We start from the raw sequence: 19,729 nt of genomic DNA, 5'->3' as shown, positions 1-19,729 counted from the left end.
AGACCCATGGAATTTTATTCCTGCATAAACATTAGCATACTGGAGTCCATTTCTTCAGATATAATAGGTGGTTCTTCATTAGGCTGTCAATTTATGTTGGGAAAATGAAAACAAACAATAGGGACAGGGTACACAGAAAATATAGGGTAAAAGGGATTTATACAAAATTCAAATTAATAATATGATTTATAGTTCTTCTAAATTAACATTGGTATGGGTGGGGAGTTTCAAGTTTTATTAATACAGTTTACACCTTTAATGAGTGAAGAATCTAAAATCTTTGATCAATTGGGGCTAAAGTCATGTGATACCATAAGTTGTCTAGAATTCAGCAAAGGATCAAAAGGGAACACAGTAATAAGTGGACAGGCATTTGATAATAATATGACTAGATTATTTTAACTGCAATTTTAAGGCCCTTTCCTGTGCCTTATCCTCTTGAAATAGACTTGAGTAAGATTCTGAGTAAACCAGCTCAGGATTGCTTGCTGTACAATAGCAAATCTAGTTTATTTAAAACAAAAAACCCAGAAAGATGTAATGTACTAGTTTTACATCTGCTATCAGTATACCATACTTGTCTACCTGAGATAGGCCTGCATTGTTTTGGCGAAAATTGTTGGAGGCAGAGATGTTCTTTGATGGCTGAACCCCACAGCCACATCAATTTCGGCCAACTCTAGCTAACAACTCTAAATTCTATTTATTTTGCCTCAGGAGAGAGCAGTATATAAATAAATAAAACCTATTACTATTTATCATCTAAACTAAAATTTGAGTCCAATAGTACCTTTAAGACCAACAAAGATTTATTCAAGGCTTGAGCTTTTGTCTGTGCAATGCCCACTTTCTCTGTATAAATATGAGAAAGTAAATTAGTAGCAAATTAGAAAATAGTATAAGTCCAAATATGAAGTATGATAATTTTTTTCCAAGAAACGCCAATCAGTCCTATGGATTCAGTGGTTTACAAAAACATTGGGGCAATAAAATAAACTAAACGACAACTGAACCCATAGGACTGATTGGCTTTTCTAGAATTATCATGGTGCATATTTGGACTCTCACTGCTGCTTTCTTTTATCAGTTGAAGCTTCTGAAACATGTTCCAAGGCAGCCCCTCAGGGACTCTGATATAGTAATCAGCCCATGTTACAGTTCGAGCAAGATTGTACACTTCCTTCAATAAATAAAATATAAAGTGTCGCTTGCCGCCTATCTCTAGCGTCATAACCACTCCATTGCTAACTGGAGACCGGAACATGGATCTTGAAATACATTATACGGGTAAATTTAATCGAATTTGATCGCATTGCCCACATACAATAGGTTTCGCTAGTGCGCGTAAGTAGCTGGCAAGAGGCATACTTTCGCTCCGGACATTTCCCTCGGTACTTGGTGCTACTGCCATGGGAAGCCACGTTTCCGTTTCTGGAGGCCGAAGGAAACCTTCCAATGGCTCCGCCAAGCCCGCCCCCAAGCGGGTGGCGAAAAAGACAGACGTCTCCCCCGACCAGCAGCCGCCCCGGCGTCCCCAAGAGCCTGTCGGGAAGCCCACGTTAAGAGGCACAGTGGGCGGAGTCTCCTGGGCTTGTGACGCAAACCGAGCGCCGTTCCTTTCCCTTCCTGGGTGGGGAAAAGAGCAGCTCTCAAACAGCCCCCACTCCCCCCGCGTCTTAACTCTTTGGTGCCAAGGAAGCGCCGAAGAGCGTGAGGCAGGCTCCCACGGGTCCCTATTCCACATCCGGCGCCATCACGTCACTTCCTGCCTACGCCGGCACTCGGCTCTCTCCCTTTCTCCCTTTCTCTCTTTCCCCCTCTCCCTTCCCCTTTCTCCGGACCCGGATGCTGGCTGGCGGCGGCGGCGGCGGCTGCGGGGACTGTCACTGAGCCGCTCCGCCGGGCCTCTTGTCCTGCGCGATGGCGGCGGAGGAGGCCGGGGGGGCGTCTTGCTCCTCGGCGCCGGGCCCGCTGTCGTCGGGCCCCGGGCCGGGCCTGTGCGAGTGGCTGCTGTTGCGGGACGGCTGCCTGCGTTGCGACGCCGACGGGCTCTGCAGCCTCTGCTACCACCCGGCGCTCAACGCCATCCTGGCCGTGACCGCCCGCGGCGCCATCAAAGTCATCGACGGCACCTCGGGGGCCACGCTGCAGGCTTCGGCGCTCAACGGTGAGGAGGAGGAGGAGAAGGGGCGGCCGGGCCGGGCCTAGCCTAGCCTAGCCTAGCCTAGCCTAGCCTAGCAACTGGGCGGGGGCACCGGGGGCTCCGTCAGGGCGCTGCCTCCAGCCGTTGGCTCTGGGGCCTCTGGACGCCGACGGAGCGCGAAGGGGAGCCGGTGCCCTTTCCTCGGCGCCCCCCCTCCCCCGTCCCTTCGGCGCTCTCGAGGGGGACGCGGAGGGAGGGAGGTACGAAGGTGGAGTTGAGAGTCCAAAGTTGTTTGACGTCACCCGGGCCTCCCTCTCAGGATTACCTATTGCTTTTCTCGTTTATTGCCTTTCTTTCATAAACTGCCCTGTGGGAAACCTGCCATCTCACCTGTTCCCAAATTGTTTGTTTTTGTCCATGGGGTCAGCAGTACTTGTGAAAGGACTAGTTAGCTTTGTACCCACAGAGAGGAGAGTATCACTGAAGCCGGTTTCAACCATTTCTGCATAGGAAGTTGTGTGTGACCCATCTAATATCGTGCTTCCATCTGTACATTTCCTGGCTTGCCTTTGTATGTATTTAGAAGCCGAGATGGGTTATGCGTTCCCCTTGTGTGGACAGTGATTACATAGGTTGAAAATTGTTAACAACTGAAAGCTCTTCTGTATAGAAAGTGTGCACACTTGGGTGAAGTCCCATTGAACTCAAGGGATCTGAATAGATCTGCATAGTGCCTGCTAGTGGCTTTTGAACAGTCTTATAGTTGCTTCTTTGAATTTGTCATTAATGTTTTCTTAGCAGCCCCTATTCATAGAATGTATGGAAAATAGCATTTAATTGTGCCCCTAATATATCTTGGTTTATGCTGTTAGAGTAAAACCTGTTTAATAATATTTTAGATGTGCCACTTAAAATATATTAATTTGTGTGGTAACAAAAACGTGTTCTGGTGATAGTCATGAAATGGTTGTTCAACAGTTTACATTAATGCTCTTGATCTTTTAAGGGTTTTTATAGTCTTTACATTTTTTGGTTTTTTGCATAATACCTCAAAAAAGTAAACAAATGTGCATCCAGTGATAGCATGAAAAATGGTTGTCTATAACTTGTGTAATGCATTTTTGTTTTTCATATAGGCTATAGTTATCTCAGTTCTAGCAGACCAGAGATATTAGTGGGGTAGTGTAAGGTATTGATTGCTCGATTCTCATTATTTGAGATTTATTAATTCAGTATACCACACACAGGCTCAGTTCACAATATACATTACATGTATATCATGTGTAATAACTGCAGTTAAAAATATTATTAAAAACTTATGATGCTCCATTACATCTGCTCAGCTTGTCAGTCCACCTGATTAGAGTGTTTGCCATTTTTCGTAGTGGTGAACATATTCAGGCCATAGAAATTGCCATGTTTCTGAATGTGTAATCAAGAATTTATTAGGGAAAATGAAACAAATACCAATAAAAATGCCCCTGAAGTTTAATTTAGTTATGAAGCATAAACAAAAATGTAAAGATCAATTTTAAAAAATTCAATAAATTTTGCTGTCATTTTGAATTCAAGTGTGTCACTTATCTTATGTCATTGGTTTAGAAATGGAATCTAAAAAATGAGATCATAATGGACTGGCTAGTTAAAGATATAGATTTTTACCCATGCATAATAAATAAAGAACATAAAACAACTGGGAATATAATTGGGTGGTCAGTAGAAAATATATTTGAATGTTACCCAAATTCTTAGTGTATAATAATACATTTAAATGTAAATGTTTAGAGGTTTTAAGGGCTTTATATAATGGTGGTCATAGTTTATATGTCCTTAACGATGTGCATTTTACAATACATTATAACATTCACCCATTTTAAGCCAATTTGCATGACTGCAGTTTATGATGGTACGCTTGTTCCAGTGACTTCTGTGGATCTTCGGCAGTGTGAGTAGTTACATTTGTAAATAACACCATAATCGTAATAATTCTACACCATCTAAGTCTGTTGACTTGTGAGAATTTAAAAGGGGATAATTCTGTTTAGGATTGCACTGTTAGAGCTCCAGCTTCATATTCATTGTCATGTTTTCATTAAAAGATAATTTTGCTTTCTTTGTGCTGGTAACTGCAAAACAAACAGTATCAACCTCCTTCAGTGATAAGTAAAAGGTAAATCTTTACAAATAAATAGTATAATTATGCTGGCTTCAGTTGGGTTTTCTTGTATCTCAACAATTATTTATTACCTTCCAGAATTCATTAATTATATTGCTGGCCCCAGAAGGAGTTAGGAGTTTTGTAATTTAGTTTTATAATCCTTGATATTGTTGAGAAGAGAATATCTGATTAGATAGGATTCTGAAGTTGGCTGCTATTTTCTTACGTATAGTTGAGATTTGTAAACAATAACATTGGTTCTTAGAAGTAAACTAGCAGAAATTCTTAAATTGAATTTCCTGTAGTTTTTAGTAGAGTAGTTCTAAGTAGCACGAAGAAACGTTGGCATGAACTTCAATAGGCAATGAAGATGGACAATAGTCTTTGTACTTATTTAGATTTTCATACCCCACTTTTCTTTCTTTTGGGGAGCCAAAGTAGCTTACATCATTGTTCTTCCCTCCTATATTATGTTCTCAAAACTGACCCTGTGTTATAGGTTAAGATGAGGGAGAGTAACTATACCAAAGTCATCCAGCAAGCTTTCATGGCAGAGAGGGGATGGGGAGCCTGATTTCCCAGTCCAGCATTCTAGGCCAGGCTTTCTCAACCAGTGCTTCCTGAACCCCTGGGGTTTCTTGACATCCTTAGTAGGGTTTGCCGAATGGGTGGGAGTTAATCATTTTTTTTAAAAAAATTAAAATTTGTTAAACGTTTTTCAGATGGTATAACCATATATAGCATGGTGACTCCTCCTCCCAAAATAGCCAGTGATGGGCCTGGGGTGATGGTGGGAAGGATCCCGGATGGGCACGTACACAGCTATGTTTCCCAACTATATTCTGTGCGAATGCTCCAGTTCTGGGGTCTTTCAAAGCCCAAAGAATGTTTTAGGGGTTTCTCAATAATAAAAAGTTGAGAAAGGCTGACCTACCCACTGTGCCACACTAGCTTTTCTATTTGGTGTGAAAAACAGACACAGAACAGGGGCTGGGGTTTTGTTACTTTTTAAAAACCTTGGATTAGAGTCAAGGTTAATATTTATTAACCCTGTTGTCTTAGAATCTCTATTTTTTCCTCATGCTGTTCTGAGGATTTCCTAACTCTCAGGAGCAGTGTTTTGGGGAGCTTATTGGGTTGCATTGTAAAGGAGGAGGCAGTAACAGGCTGTTCCACTGATGAAAGTGCCTTCTGGTATTGGAAATAGACCTTGGATCCTGCCCACTGTGTGCTTTATAAATGTTTGAACTGGATTTGATCATTCTTGTCTTCCATCTCATATAGATTTGTATCATCATCATTCTTATAATGCCGTATGCTAGCAGGGGATGAAATCTTTGTCTTTCAAAGATTTCAATATTCAGCTGCATATTGCATCCAAACTCAGGGTCTGTGCCCTTTTTTCCTGGAAACTATCAAGCTGTGAACTTGGCATGTTTCCACCCATGCCTGTATTCAATATTGTTTCTTGCAGTCCCTCAGCATGGTGCAAAAAAAAATGATATCTCAAAGTTTAAATGTACAATGACATTAGCACTGTATGGTGTAGAACAGTCACTAGAATTAGATTATTTATTTATTATATATTTGTATATAATACAAATTGAGGCTCAGGGCGGTTCACATGGAATGGAAAAATAGTACACGGAGCTTTATATGTATAACATAACATTTCTCAAAGCCCGAAGAGCCAGTTTGGTGTAGTGGTTAGGACTGCGGACTTGTAATCTGGCACGCCGGGTTTAATTTTGCACTCCCCCACATGCAACCAGCTGGTTGACCTTGGGCTCGCCACAGCACTTATTAAATTGTTCTGACCGAGCAGTGATATCAGGGCTCTATCAGCCTCACCCACCCCACAGGGTGTCTGTTGTGGGGAGAGGAAAGGGAAGGCGACTGTAAGCTGCTTTGAGCCTCCTTCGGGTAGAGAAAAGCGGCATATAAGAACCAACTCTTCTTCTTCTGCCTAGCTCTACATAACATATAAATGGACTACAACAATAATAACAATAACACTGGCAACTGAAGGTAACATTCTATTCGAATTAACAGTTCAAACAGGTCTATGGTTCATAATGTATATAGATTCCTGGGAGGGAGGTAAGGGGCCCTGTAGATATTGCTGATTTCGGTCGGCCTTAACCATATGCCTGGCCGGAAGAGCTCCTTTTTGCAGGCCCTGCAGAACTGCTTTAATTCCATCAGGGCCCTGATCTCCGGGAGCTCATTCTGCCAGGTAGGGTGCCAGGACAGAAAAGGCTCTGGCCCTGTTTGAGGGCAAGCGGGCCTCTTTTGGGCCAGAGATCCTTAGCTGGTTGGTGGTGGTAGAGCGCAGGGCTCTTTGGTGGTAGAGCATAGGCAGGTACACTGGGCCCAAACCACATATGGCCTTAAGGGTTATTACCAGAACCTTTAGCCTGATCCAGAATTCAACTGGAAGCCATTGCAGCTGATGGGGGATGGGCTCAATATGGGACCTCTATGATGTTACTGTGAGGACCTTGGCAGCTGCATTTTGGACCAGCTGTAGTTTCCGGATCAAGGTTAAGGGCAGGAAATAACAAAGGAAATAACCCTGTTGAACATAAATCTCTTTGGAAAGAATTTATGTTTACTACTAGGGGCCAAGCCCATTGCATTCAGGAATACAATGGGCACTAGATTGGGGGTGAGTGGGGGGGTTGGAAAAACTCTGTAGATGGCCCCTCCCTCCCCCAGGATCTGGAAAGGCTGCAGGCTGTAGGCCCCCGGGACGGGAACTCACCGGCAGGGGCAGCTCTTACGCAGCAGGGATTTGCAGCCTCTGAGTCTTAGCAGGAAGTGGAAGGAGAAGGGGGTGGTCAGGGGTGGGGCAGTTGGCTGCCTGCTAGACAGACAGGGTCAGACAGGCAAGCCAGTTGGTGGAGGAGGCACTCAGGGGCAGGACAGCCGTCCTTAGTCGGTGTTAAGCGCTGAGTGTCACTTAAGCCATGAGACACGCTCCTCCTCCAAGGCCTTACCGGAAATATATTATGTGGAACATATTTAGCCATATGGGAATATGGAGCTGCCATTTAGTCACAGCATATTTCCTGCTACCAGGAATGTTGAGATGTTATGGACCTCTGAACAATAAAAAGTAACTATCATGGAACTCTTATGTAAGATTCCCACATATCTTTATTACCATTAATGATATGTGTAAGTAGCTTTTGGCTGGGATCTTCATAGATTGTGGATATGTGTTATTGGTATGCTGATGACACTGAAGTTCATGTTCCTGTGATACTCGATTGTGTATTGATGCCAGACAGGTATAGAACAGAAAAAAAATTAATCTGAATAAGGTGGAAATGACAATTGGTATTTGGAATCTCTTGGATGAGTGGGTTGACTGTCATGGATAGAGTTATCATCTTGAGAAGTCTGGTTTGCTGTGAGCTAGGATTGCTCAGGATTGTATTTCATGGTGCATCCTAAATGAGTTCTTTTTGGGAGCGTCATTTGGTACAGCATGCCACTGTCTTCTTCCTCATGGTGTCAGGCCTAATGGCTCCCCATTGTCCGCAAGGCAAAATTTAAAATGCTGGTTTTAACTAGCAAGGTCTAATACAGCCTAAGTCCTGCATAGGTGGCACATTGTCTCATTTGAGACAAAATATACAAGCCCCCCTCCCACTTCCATGAGCATACATGCTTGTCATCATTCATGATGTTTTGCTGGAGAGCACCTGCTCCAAATCCTCTTAGTGGAATAGATAAGATCTTTTGGGTGAGAATGATGAGCTTTATCAGTTGGGATGCACTTGACTTCTAACTCCTGCAGAGCTTGCATGGTTTAGGACAGTGGTTCTCAACCTTCCTAGTGCCCGCAACCCTTTAATACAGCTCCTCATGTTGTGGTGACCCCCAACCGTAAAATTATGCAAGTGTTCTTTCATAGAAATTAAACCGAAACTGACCAATGGCATGAAGATCCATTGTTCATGATTGTATATAAATGGGTTTTTCTGGGGTTTCTCCAGTTCTGCCTCTTGTCCCACCATGCCGACCTTGTTCTTTTCCACTGCTCCGGACAGATGAACTCTCTATCTCAATCTACCCCACAAGGCTGCTGTGTGGATAGCGGCCCCACCCCAGTCAAGCTGCTTGCCCTGCCGCAACCCCTGTGAAAGGGTCATTTGATCCCCAAAGGGGCCTCAACCCCCAGGCCAGGCTGCGCATTTGCGCCATGCGCAGCTGCAAACTCGCATGCAGCTGCACTTCCCTCTCTCCCCTCCTCCCGCAAAAAGAAGCTTGCAGCCTGGGGGGTGGGGAGAGGGAGCCATAGCCCAGTGCTGGGGCCTTCACGGCCCGGCACCGGGCCATGGCCCGGTGGTTGGGACCACCGGGTTAGTGTAATATCTGGAATGCTGAGGATTTTAATGCTTGATTTGATTAACTTTTTGAATATTGATGTTTTTCAGTATTTATTGTAGTATTTTTACTTGGTTGCTTTGTGTATAATAGGCAGGGGCAAATGTGTATATGAATATATAAATGACCAAGAAAACGGCACTGACCAGATTCAAGTGGGTAGCCATGTTGGCCTGAAGTAGCGCAACAAAATCAGAGTCCAGTGGAACCTTTTGGTCTTGAAGATGCTGCTGGACTCTGATTTTGTTGCACTGACCAGAGTTGAGTTGTGCTAGAATTAATGCAAATGTGATTGGTATGGGATGCGCAACAAGAAGCAGGGAATTAAATTCAAGTCATGATCAAATCATGCTTTTTATGAGATGAATGATTAAAATATTGGATTGGATTCCACAAAGGATGAAAGTGAGAGCTGTTTTATTTATTTATTTATTTTTACCATTTCCTATTTCTTACTGCAGATATCTGACCTTTTTTCTTGTTGTTCCTGGGGGTTTCTTTTTGAGCAAGTGACATTTGGGGTTGCAGCAAGAAGGGATCATGTTCCATGGATAAATTTTTTTCCATTTGTAGAGATGTTTGGTGGAATCTAATTCTCTAAAAAGAAGTTAGTTTATTCACAGGGCATTATGCCACTTATGGCAATTTTCAAGAATGGAAACCAGATTTTGAAGATTATATGTGTAAGTAGGAATCCAGTCCATCAGATACTAGAATATAACAAGTATATTTGTAATTTTTTGTGCAGTAAGAAAATATTGGCAAGAAAATTTTTAAATGGATTGTGTTGGGGGTTCTAACATCTTGCTCCAATAGGCTGCTTTCTAATTGGTTGAATCTTCCTTAGTACAGTTAGATCAAAAATGATAAGAATAACTTCCTCAGATAGAAGAGCACACTGATAAACTGACCATACTGTGTTGTTTAGAATGTTGGTCTGATTGCTCAGTGGGAAGAACATGGCAGAGCCCCTATAAGTGACTGGAAGAAGCAGGTCAGATAGATCCTTCCCTTATCACTGTTTGTTAGGTAACACCCAACTAGCTGGGATCCAGCTTGAACGGGCCAGCAACTTCTTAAAGGCATGTGTTTTTTTGTCATGAACCAAAGAGTCCTGTGGCAGCTATGGCCGTGAAGCCTGGAACTGGCCACTCCAGAATGAGAAAGGGAATGAGACACCAACATCATCCATCAAGACTCTAGCTTCGTGGCTTTTCTGTGGCTGATAGCATGCCACATGTGGAAGGTTTTTTTTACTGGTTCTGGGGCCATTTGTGCCTGCTACAGTATACCTATTGTATGTATTATTTCAGTGTAGTTGGGAGCTGGTGGATATGAGGGTGGTTATGCTCAAAAAAGGCTGGTATTTGGCAGGAGTGCTCACTACTTATCTAACCTTCATACCAGGAAGAAATATGATACAACAGTCCATATTCCTTCCATGTCTTCATTAATATTGTGCAATACCGGATTGGTGAAGCACAAAACTGAATGCCTCTCTGGGTTACTACAACAGATGAAAATTGACCTGGTTTGTGTAACAGATGTGGTTGGAAGAAGTTGATATGATGCATCAGTACCCGTTAACTCCACCTGACTATGTGGTCCTTCATCAGCCCCATCTGGTAGCCAGGGAGGAAAGGTGGTTGCTACCCTCTGTTCTTCCATTTTTTGAGAGTTCTGGTACAAACTATAGCTGGTATTGATTGTATGTTCCTTTTGTCAGGGGCTAAAGATAGATTAGGCATTCTGCTTGCTTACTGACTGCCTAGGGAACCATATCTCAGCTGGCAGAAGTACTATCAAGTATGGTGGTGAAGACACGTCTTGTTGCTCTGGGCTACTTCGGCATTCATGCTGAGTGCTACTCACAAGGGCTGGCTCAGGATTTTGAAGCTTCTTTGGCTGCTCTGGGCCTCTCTCAGATTGTGATGGATCCAATACATGAAAGGGGTCACAATTAAAGGGACATGCTAAACAATTGAGAACATGGTATTGCATCAGTAAAAACAATGTGCATTTTCCTGGACTTATACGTTGTGATGTAGCCCTATTTACAAAAATGCCCTCCTAAACATTTCTATTTTACAGGATTTGTGAAATGCCAGATGTGGGGGAGTTTTTATGACCTCCTCAGGCTGGCCATTCCACAGGATGGGGACCATTATGGAGAAGGCACATGTATGAGCAGTAGTTGATCTTACACATCTGGACCACTGCAGCCTCAAGACAGCACTGCCAAGTAGTTGGATAGAGAGCTATAGAAATCAATATAATCAGCATACTGATGATATCCAGCTCCAAATCTACAAATGATTTCTCCAAACTTCACCATATTCACCTTTGTCTTGAGTAGACAAAAGATAATTATTCAGACCACATTTCCAACCCCAAAACAAGACCTCTCAAAGGCTCAGTGCAAAAGATTGTCTAAGGAGTAGTGTGTGTTACTTGATATGCTTCTAAAGTAGGGGTAGTCAACCTGTGGCCCTCCAGATGTCCATGGACATCTGGAGGACCACAGGTTGACTACCCTTCTAAAGCAGTGGTCCCCAAACCCCGGTCCGGAGACTGGAACTGGTCCGTGGATCAGTTGGTACCAGGCTGCGGCTCCTCCTCGTCCTCCTCCCTGGCTGCTGCCTCTGGGGCTGCCCTGCCACTCTGCTGCCGGCTCAACTTTGGTGCTCTCCAGTGGCTGCCATGGCTGGGGCTCCCCCTTGGTGTGGTACTGCATAGCTGCTGCTGGCAGCGCCCCCCAGCAGGCGGTGGGAAGACAGGGGCGCCAGTGGGGAAGCAAGTGGAGCAGGGGCTCAGGCGGCAGCGGCAACGTCCCTTGTCAAAAGACTACCCCCCGGGCCTCAGTAAAATTGTCAAGCATTGACCGGTCCCCGGTGATTAAAAGGTTGGGGACCATTGTTCTAAAGAACAGATTTGTGTGTGGTGTCTGAGAGGTATTCAAGGATTGAATGAAACAAAGCATCAAAATAATAAATATTTTCTCGCATATACACAAAAGATTGGAAGGTCTTCTAAAACTAGCAATAAAGTCCATTGTGTTGAAAAATACAATAGGCTGTAGAAAGCTGTAGCTGTTAAGGGCTGCCCAGACCCCACTGCCCAGGTGGGACACACCCACACCACTTGGTCCCCACCTCAGCCTGCAGTCCACCTTTGTCTCCCTGCTCATCTCCAGTCTATAAAGATCACCTCCCCGGGCAAAAATTGCTGCTTTAGAGGGTAGACTCTGAGACATTGTTTCCTTTTGAGGTGGGTGACCAATTGTTGCACTTCTGCTGCAAGGCAACTGTCCACTTCATATATTTCATATATATTGTAGTGCACAGAAAACTGCTGTGGATTCCATTTGTGTACACTTGTCAGAAAGGTTGATCACCACTGGATAGAAAGGATCCTCTGTTACATTATGTAAAACATGTAATTAAGACATGGATGCATATTATTATTATTATTATTATTATTATTATTATTATTATTATTATTATTATTATTATTATTATTATTATTATTATTATTATTATTATTATTATTATATTTATTTCCTGCCTCTCCCGACAGGCTCGAGGCGGGTCACAACAACTAACCCCATTAAAATGCCCATTAAAACATCAATCTACTAACATGATGGCTAAAATTCCCATCCCTCCCCCACTTATCAAAGAGGTGAAGATAGGGGAGTAGTGTACACCAACTCCTGGGGGGGGGAGCGATGTCCCTGATTCGCTAACCCCAGCCTCAACCATAGACCTAGCTAAGCATTTCTCAATAAAAAAACAGTGGCTGTATTCTGAAGAACCCTGTTAGGTTCATGAAAAAATATACATGATGAAACTAATTTTGTTCCCTAGCTTTATTTTCTTGTATGTTTCTGAAGCTGCCCCAAATTTACATGCGTGCTTGTCAGGTATTGTAGAAGTTACTGTTCGAAGGGGGAGACTAGAGACAAGGCTCTATATGCACTTGCTTGGATTTACAGGGTGGGGTAGTAATATCTCCACTACACTGGTAGAAGTGTCGTCATCAACTTGATTCATAATTGATTTAATTCGAATTAAACTGTTTCCCCCCTGATAATGAAAGGGTAGTTATTCTTTCTTTTAATATCAAAAGTAATAGAACAACTTAAACAAAATTCTCTTTTTTACTCTGTACAGCTAAGCCTGGCGGACGGGTGAAATGTCAGTATATTTCTGCTGTGGATAAAGTCATCTTTGTGGATGATTATGCAGTTGGATGCAGGAAAGATCTGAATGGCATCTTGCTGTTAGACACTGCTCTGCAAACACCTGTTTCTAAGCAAGATGATGTGGTTCAGCTTGAATTGCCTGTTACAGAGGTAAGTTTTTGTTTTGAGAGCTGTTAATGTTGTTGGTCTAGGGGGATGTGATGGTGCCCCCATTATTTCAACTGTGGCTGAATTGTATTAATCACATTTCAAACTGTTGAGAACAAACGTTTTTTAGAGCATATTAGTAGTTTACTGCTGCTGCAAGAAGGAAAATGGATGTTGCTATTGTTTATTTGTATGAGCTCAATACTGTTGAGGCTAATTTTAAAAGATGAATGAATATTGAAGAAGTGCAGATGATGCAAAATAACCTGCTGGGCTGGTTCTAAAGGAGGGTGGATTTAAATCAAGATATTTAAAAGCCACTTTAGTAAATTGTCAAGAAAAAATAATTTAAAATTACAAATAGAGACACAGCACTTATGCATGCAGAGGGATTCCTCCATTTTGCTCCTCCTTCATATGTCCTGTACACCTGTGGATGCTTTCCTTCTCAGTTTGCCCTCCTCCCTCATTTCTGTTGCTTTCCCCTCCCCTGCTGCCTTCTTATGGTCTCTATTACTTTCCCTACCACTTCACCCTGATGCTGGCTAACTCACCTGTCCCATATTGAACTGCTCACTCACCAGCTAGTCAGCCACCCACCTGTAGTACTGCTTCCTTTGCCTGAATGATGTGGTAGGGGTGGTGCAGGTTTCCCTACTTTCAGCTTGCCTGTTTGTACTGTAGTTGCTTCTGCTAGCTCTCTTGCCAGTTCTTCCTCTCCCCTGCCATTCAGGCCAACCATCTTACTCTGCTCTGTCACTCTGAAGGAGCAACAATGGTGTAAGGGGACAGCTGCTTCGCTTTTCACTTGTCTACAGCCAACTGCTGTTCTTCTTCCAGCATCCACCAGCCCAGAGGAGAAGCATGTGTCTGCATAAACACAAACAATATTTCTCTGCTTCTAGGATGAATTTATGTTCCCCCCCCCCTTTTAACTTCAAAATTTTTCTACGAAAGGGGGGAGGGGGATGCAGATAAATAATCCTGCTTTCTACATGGCCCTAATTTGTGGATTTAAATATCCACAGATGGGAACGTGTGGAGAATTAGGTATATTGATTTATATAAATATAATTTATCACTTACTAATTTATCTGAATCAGCATGTTTTAGTTGCTGAAAACAATCAAAACTTGCCTGTAATTTTGTGTTATCTAGATGTATGATCTAAAACCTCCTGTCATGCAGCTTACATGCCTCTTGCTGCCTGTAACTTGCACCTGCTAAATTGAGAATTTGAAGAACTTTATGTCCTGCACATCGGTAGCGCAGGAGATTGGAGGATTATTTTGCTTCTCTGTCACTAAGGAAGATCATTTATTTGAAGTCCTAGTAGCCTTAGCCACTGATAGATGTATTTTTTTCTATATCACCCCTGCCTGCAAATTAACTCAGGATAGTCTGCAATTGTAAAACCCCAGTAAAAACCCAGTTCACGTTCCCCACCCTCTTAAACACCCTCCTTGCATAACTTCAACAGCTCTATTAGGGCCTGGATTTCAACTGGCAGCTCATTCCACCTGGTTGGGGCCAGGGCTGAAAAGGTCCTGACTAGGGTTGCCTGCTTTGGCCGCCCAAGCAGCCGTTTCAACCCAAAGCAGCCAGTGTGTGGCGCGCGGGGTTGCCTGCTGCATGTGTGTGCCGGCACCACCCCTCGCACTGCAGTGCTGGCTTCTGTGGGCTGGAACGGCTGCTTTGGCAGCCAAAGCGCACAACCCTCCTGACTCTGGTCAAGACCAAGAGAACACCTATAGGGCCAGAGATTTCCAACAAATTGATGTTAGCAGAGTGCAGTGTTCTCCATAGAGCATTATGTGAGAGGCAGTCCCTTACATATAGGGCTGGGATGGTATAGGACCTTAAAGGTCTGTGCCAAAACCTCAAATCTGATCCAAAACTCCACTGTTAGCCCGTTCAGCTGCTGGAGGGCAGATTGAACATGGGCCCTAAATGATAAGGTTCCAAGCAGCTGCATTCTGTACCAGCCGTAATCTCCAGATTGGGGCCAGGATAGCCCTGTGTGAAGCAAGTTGCAGTAATCAAACCTGGTGATTGTGGCACGGATCACTGTAGCTATGTTTCCCAGGGCTAGATGGTGTGCTAGTAGCTTTGCCTGGTGCAGATTAGTAGCTTTGCCTGGTGAAATGCATTAATGTCCTTTGCCTCCATTGATAGGGAGGGGTCCAAAGTCACCCCCCAAGTTCTTCACAGTGTGCAAAACAGTTACATTCCATTAGGGCAGGGGGGGCATGCTTCCTCTTCTGGTCCTTATTAACATAAAAATATTAGTCTGACTTGGAATGTATTACCATACTGTGTTATGGCTGTTCTATCTTATATTCAAAATTTCCATGGTTCCTATATTTCAATTAGTTTAGGGCTGGCCCCGTGCAGGTCAAGAAGAGCCCACGCATACAGCATACAATGTAAGGTTGTGGAAATTTGCAGGGGGGGGGGGTTGCAGAAAAATTGAATGTGCTTGAGAGTGGGTAAAATTGTGGAATAAACCCTTCTCCAAAACTATTAAGAGCAGTGTCTGTAAATACAGAGAGGGGATGAATTTTAAGTGGCAGTTTGTGTCAAAACATTTCAAATAATCCAGTGGTCCAGTAGTCTTGGACAACAAAAATCATATTCATATCATACTGTAATTCAACCCTCATGCTGAAGCCACTACAACAACAAAAATTTCTACACTGTTATGTCATCATTACTATCAGCTAGCTAAAAAGCTGGAGTAGCAGAAAAAGCAATCATTTGCCAAATCAAAGAGGATATGAGCTAGTGTTTTGAAGGAACTAATTCCATAAAGACACAGCCCATGATATAGGGATGTCAGACTAATTTGTTAACGTGGGCTGGATCTGACACAAAAGTCACTTGTCAGGCAGAAGAGTAGCTTCTCTCAGCCAGCCGAGGGTGGTGCCTCGCCCTCACTCTGAGAGAAAGAAGAGAAAGAGAGACTTGAGAAGGTGATGGTTCACCCATTACTGAAGAAGTCATCTCTTGATCCCCACAACCCAGACAGTTACTGCCCAGTCTCACACTTAGCATTTCTGGACAAGGTGATTGAAAGGGCTGCGGCGAATAAGCTTCTAGCATATTTGGAGGATACTTCGGCTCTTGACACCTTCTAGTCTGGCTTTCAACCTGTCCATTGGAGTGGAGGTGGTATTGGTCGCCCTCATAGATGATCTCTGGCAACAGTTGGATAGAGATGGGTCGTCCCTTCTCATGCTATTAGATCTGTCCATAGCATTTGACATTGTTGACCACGAGTTGTTGGCACACTGTCTCACCAGGACTGGAATTCGGGGCACAAACCTTCAGTGGCTGATCTGATATCTTTGGGACTGGACGCAGATAGTTGCTGTAGGGGAGGAGCAGTTGCGTTCCTACCATCTCCCTTGTGGCGATCCACAGGGGCGATTCTCTCCCCTGCATTGTTTTACATCTTTATGTGCCTTCTACCCCAACTTGTCTGGAGTTTTGAGCTGGGTTGTCATCAATATGCAGATTTCTATATCTCTATCTCTTGATGGGTGTCCACTCTAACTCCCCCCGCCCCCCAGAAAGGTTTGCCAGTTGTTTGGAATCAGTGAAAACTTGGCTCAATAAAAGCCAGCTGAAACTCAACCCCTCCAAGATGGAGATCCTCTGGCTTGGTAGGACATGAACAGATCTGGAGGCACATCTGCTCATTCTAAATGGAGTGCAGTTCAAGATCTCACACTCTGCCTGGAATCTGGGGGTGATTCTGAAGAGGTCCTTGTCAGTGGTGGTGATGGAGTGATCATTTTGGCTTTCCCTCTTGTAAAACATCCTGCCATTAGAAAAATGGAGAGTAAACTTTGTACAGATTAAGATATGTGCAAAGTGCCTTCTCAGCTTCCCTGATGAAGGAAGAAAGTACCTGGAAGACTGCCAGGACAAGGAAAAAGACCCTGGTCATGTGCCTTAAGATGTACAAGTTATAAGCAGAGGCCTTGAGCTGATTGGATAATTTTATCAAACTTTATACATAGTGGTTAATTAGATAATGCCCTAATTTTGGTGTATTATTTGGACTGTATAAAACTCTGTACCCAATGTGGCTCTGGGTAGACACTGAATTTCTGACAGGAGTCACAGTGTCACCCTTTTTAAAGCTGGAGCTATTTAAAAGGTATCTTGAAAGAATTCTCTGGCCTGCTGTGGATAATTGGACCTTTCCCAAATGACAGGCACAGGGTGGGAGGGCGCTCCCCAGCCACCATATTGAAAACCCCCATGCTGCGGTACCACTGAGTGCCGTACAATACTGCGGTTAGGAAACCTTATTTATTATTATATTTATTATTTATTATATTTATATACCACCCTCCCCGGGGGCTCAGGTTGGGTTTAATAGGTGGATAATAGTACACCTGCACTTTTAAGCAACCCTTTGGGCCCAGAATTTCCACCCATGTGGCTTCTTTAGTGGAGTTCATTCCCTTAACACATTTTTTAATGAATTTTATTCTATGTCCTCTTTGATGTACATTGCAGCACCTCCCTCAACCTGTCTCTTGCGGTTCTACCTATAGAGTATACCCAAGGATCATTGTATCCCACTGATGTTTTCCTGTTCCACCGTATTTCTGAGATACTCACTGTTTCTAAGTTGTCTTTGAGCAGCAAGCACTCCAATTCCCCCATCTTGGCTTGATGACTTCTAGCCCTGGCATATAGAACCTTTTAATACATTCCCCTCTCTTAACAGCACCTGCCTCCTTCGTTCTTGCATATGGCTCTCCTCACTCCCGAGTTCTGTTATGCTCCTGTCAATATACCATGAATTCAATTTAATGCATTAGAACAGGTATTTGTGTGCTTGGCCTGTGTTCAGTGAAGTTTGTCTTTTGGTGACAGGTGGAAAATGTTTGTAAATTGGGTAATACCAGAATTTCCCCCCTCATTGTAGCAGACCTATGTTTTCTAGTATTAACTGTTTAAAATATTGTTACTGATGATGGTAGATTACACCATGCCATAAATGAAGGTTAAAAACTAGGTAAATTGTTCAGATTTATTTTATTGTATCCATTATTCTATCTTATAGGCTTGAAGTAACTATTTCCTATGCAGTCCTGTTTTTTTAAAAATAGGTAAAATTAAGGATTAAATAGAGAGCAGACCTGTGTAAGCCTTTTTGGGTCTCTGCTGGGGAAGAAGGCAGGTTATAAATGAAGTAGATAAAATATATGAAGACTTGTTGTTAACAACTGAGGTGTCTTTACACAGATCTGATGGCTGCATTTGCTAGTTATCCTTTTCCATTTTATAGCTAGGGAGCCATTCCCCAGATTGAAATCCTTATTCTGCAAATAATTTGCGGGACTAATATTTCCTTATCTACCAAAAGATAGGGATACTCCTCTGGAAGAAAAAAAAGCTAGCAGAGAAAGTCCCAGGGAAGAGAGATGGGTTAGCCTATTGAGTCTCTTCTAAGGAGAGCCTGGATGCCTTTCTGATGGCCCAGTTCATTAAAATTGCATTAAAATATACTGAGCCTCTGAACTCAAACCAAATTAAATGAAGTTTATTTCTTCTAATAATAAATAAACTTCTAATAATAAATAAAAGGAATTATTTCTAAAATTTGATCATCTTTAACTTTGATAAAAAAAATTATAGGAGATATTAACTGTTCAGCTGGCAAGGGAGAGCATATGTACCTAATAACATTTCCACTGACTGTCATCTATTTTGGTGCATGACAATGTCAGTAACTTGCATGTCATAACGTTTGTAGGACATGAAGCATTTTGCTCCCACTTTCTGAAATTTTATTCATACTACAATCTGTATGAGCCTCTTGTGGCGCAGAGTGGTAAGGCAGCCGTCTGACAGCTTTGCCCATGAGGCTGGGAGTTCAATCCCAGCAGCCGGCTCAAGGTTGACTCAGCCTTCCATCCTTCCGAGGTCGGTAAAATGAGTACCCAGCTTGCTGGGGGGTAAACGGTAATGACTGGGGAAGGCACTGGCAAACCACCCCGTATTGAGTCTGCCAAGAAAACGCTAGAGGGCGTCACCCCAAGGGTCAGACATGACTCGGTGCTTGCACAGGGGATACCTTTACCTTTACAATCTGTATCAGTAAAGCTTAACTTGCATTTTTGAAAAGAGTAAGAACCTTGAAAACATGATTGCATGTACGTATTAAAAATGTGGGTTGCAAGACTTCTTGAGCATCTGTTGATAGGATGCAAGTTATAAATAGGAAACTTACAACAAATACAAGCATAGAATTAAAACGTTTTTAGGTTTCTGGGAAACTGATAGCTCATTTTATGTGTCTTATTAGGCTCAACAGCTATTATCCGCTTGCATAGAGAAAGTAGATGTGTCAGGCACAGAGGGATATGATTTGTTTCTTACACAACTGAAAGATGGCTTAAAAAATACCTCACATGAAACAGCAGCAAACCATAAAGTTGCAAAGGTAAGAAAACCTTTCTTCAGATTCCTAGTGTGCTATTTTCCAGCTTTCTGTTTTGCATTCCACCGCTGAATTATCCAGCAGGATATTGACCATTTTAATGAAATGTCTGCGGGAAATCTTTGTGGCTACTGTGACTAATCTGTAATAGTTCTATTCCAGAATGATGGGCTTTTGCTGCATAGAAGTTCCTTTTTGCTTAACAAATTCTGAGGACTC

At 43.0% G+C, this 19,729-nt stretch overlaps 1 protein-coding gene across 5 annotated transcripts in view; it reads left to right on the top strand.

Moving 5' to 3' along the window:
- Positions 1–1,741: 1,741 nt before the first annotated feature.
- The window catches only part of BIRC6 (baculoviral IAP repeat containing 6), a 170,721-nt gene continuing 152,733 nt past the window's right edge, over positions 1,742–19,729 (top strand). For all 5 annotated transcript variants that reach the window (XM_077343614.1, XM_077343600.1, XM_077343607.1 and 2 more), the window contains exons 1-3: positions 1,742–2,167; positions 12,869–13,050; positions 19,376–19,513. In XM_077343614.1, coding sequence (XP_077199729.1) covers positions 1,921–2,167; positions 12,869–13,050; positions 19,376–19,513 — 567 coding nt within the window. In that variant the 5' untranslated portion in view covers positions 1,742–1,920. The remainder of the gene's footprint in view (positions 2,168–12,868; positions 13,051–19,375; positions 19,514–19,729) is intronic.

The sequence above is a fragment of the Paroedura picta genome, chromosome 1 (assembly GCF_049243985.1).
Source record: "Paroedura picta isolate Pp20150507F chromosome 1, Ppicta_v3.0, whole genome shotgun sequence".
In the NCBI taxonomy this organism is placed as follows: domain Eukaryota; kingdom Metazoa; phylum Chordata; class Lepidosauria; order Squamata; family Gekkonidae; genus Paroedura; species Paroedura picta.
This window is presented reverse-complemented; position numbering and strand designations above follow the sequence as displayed.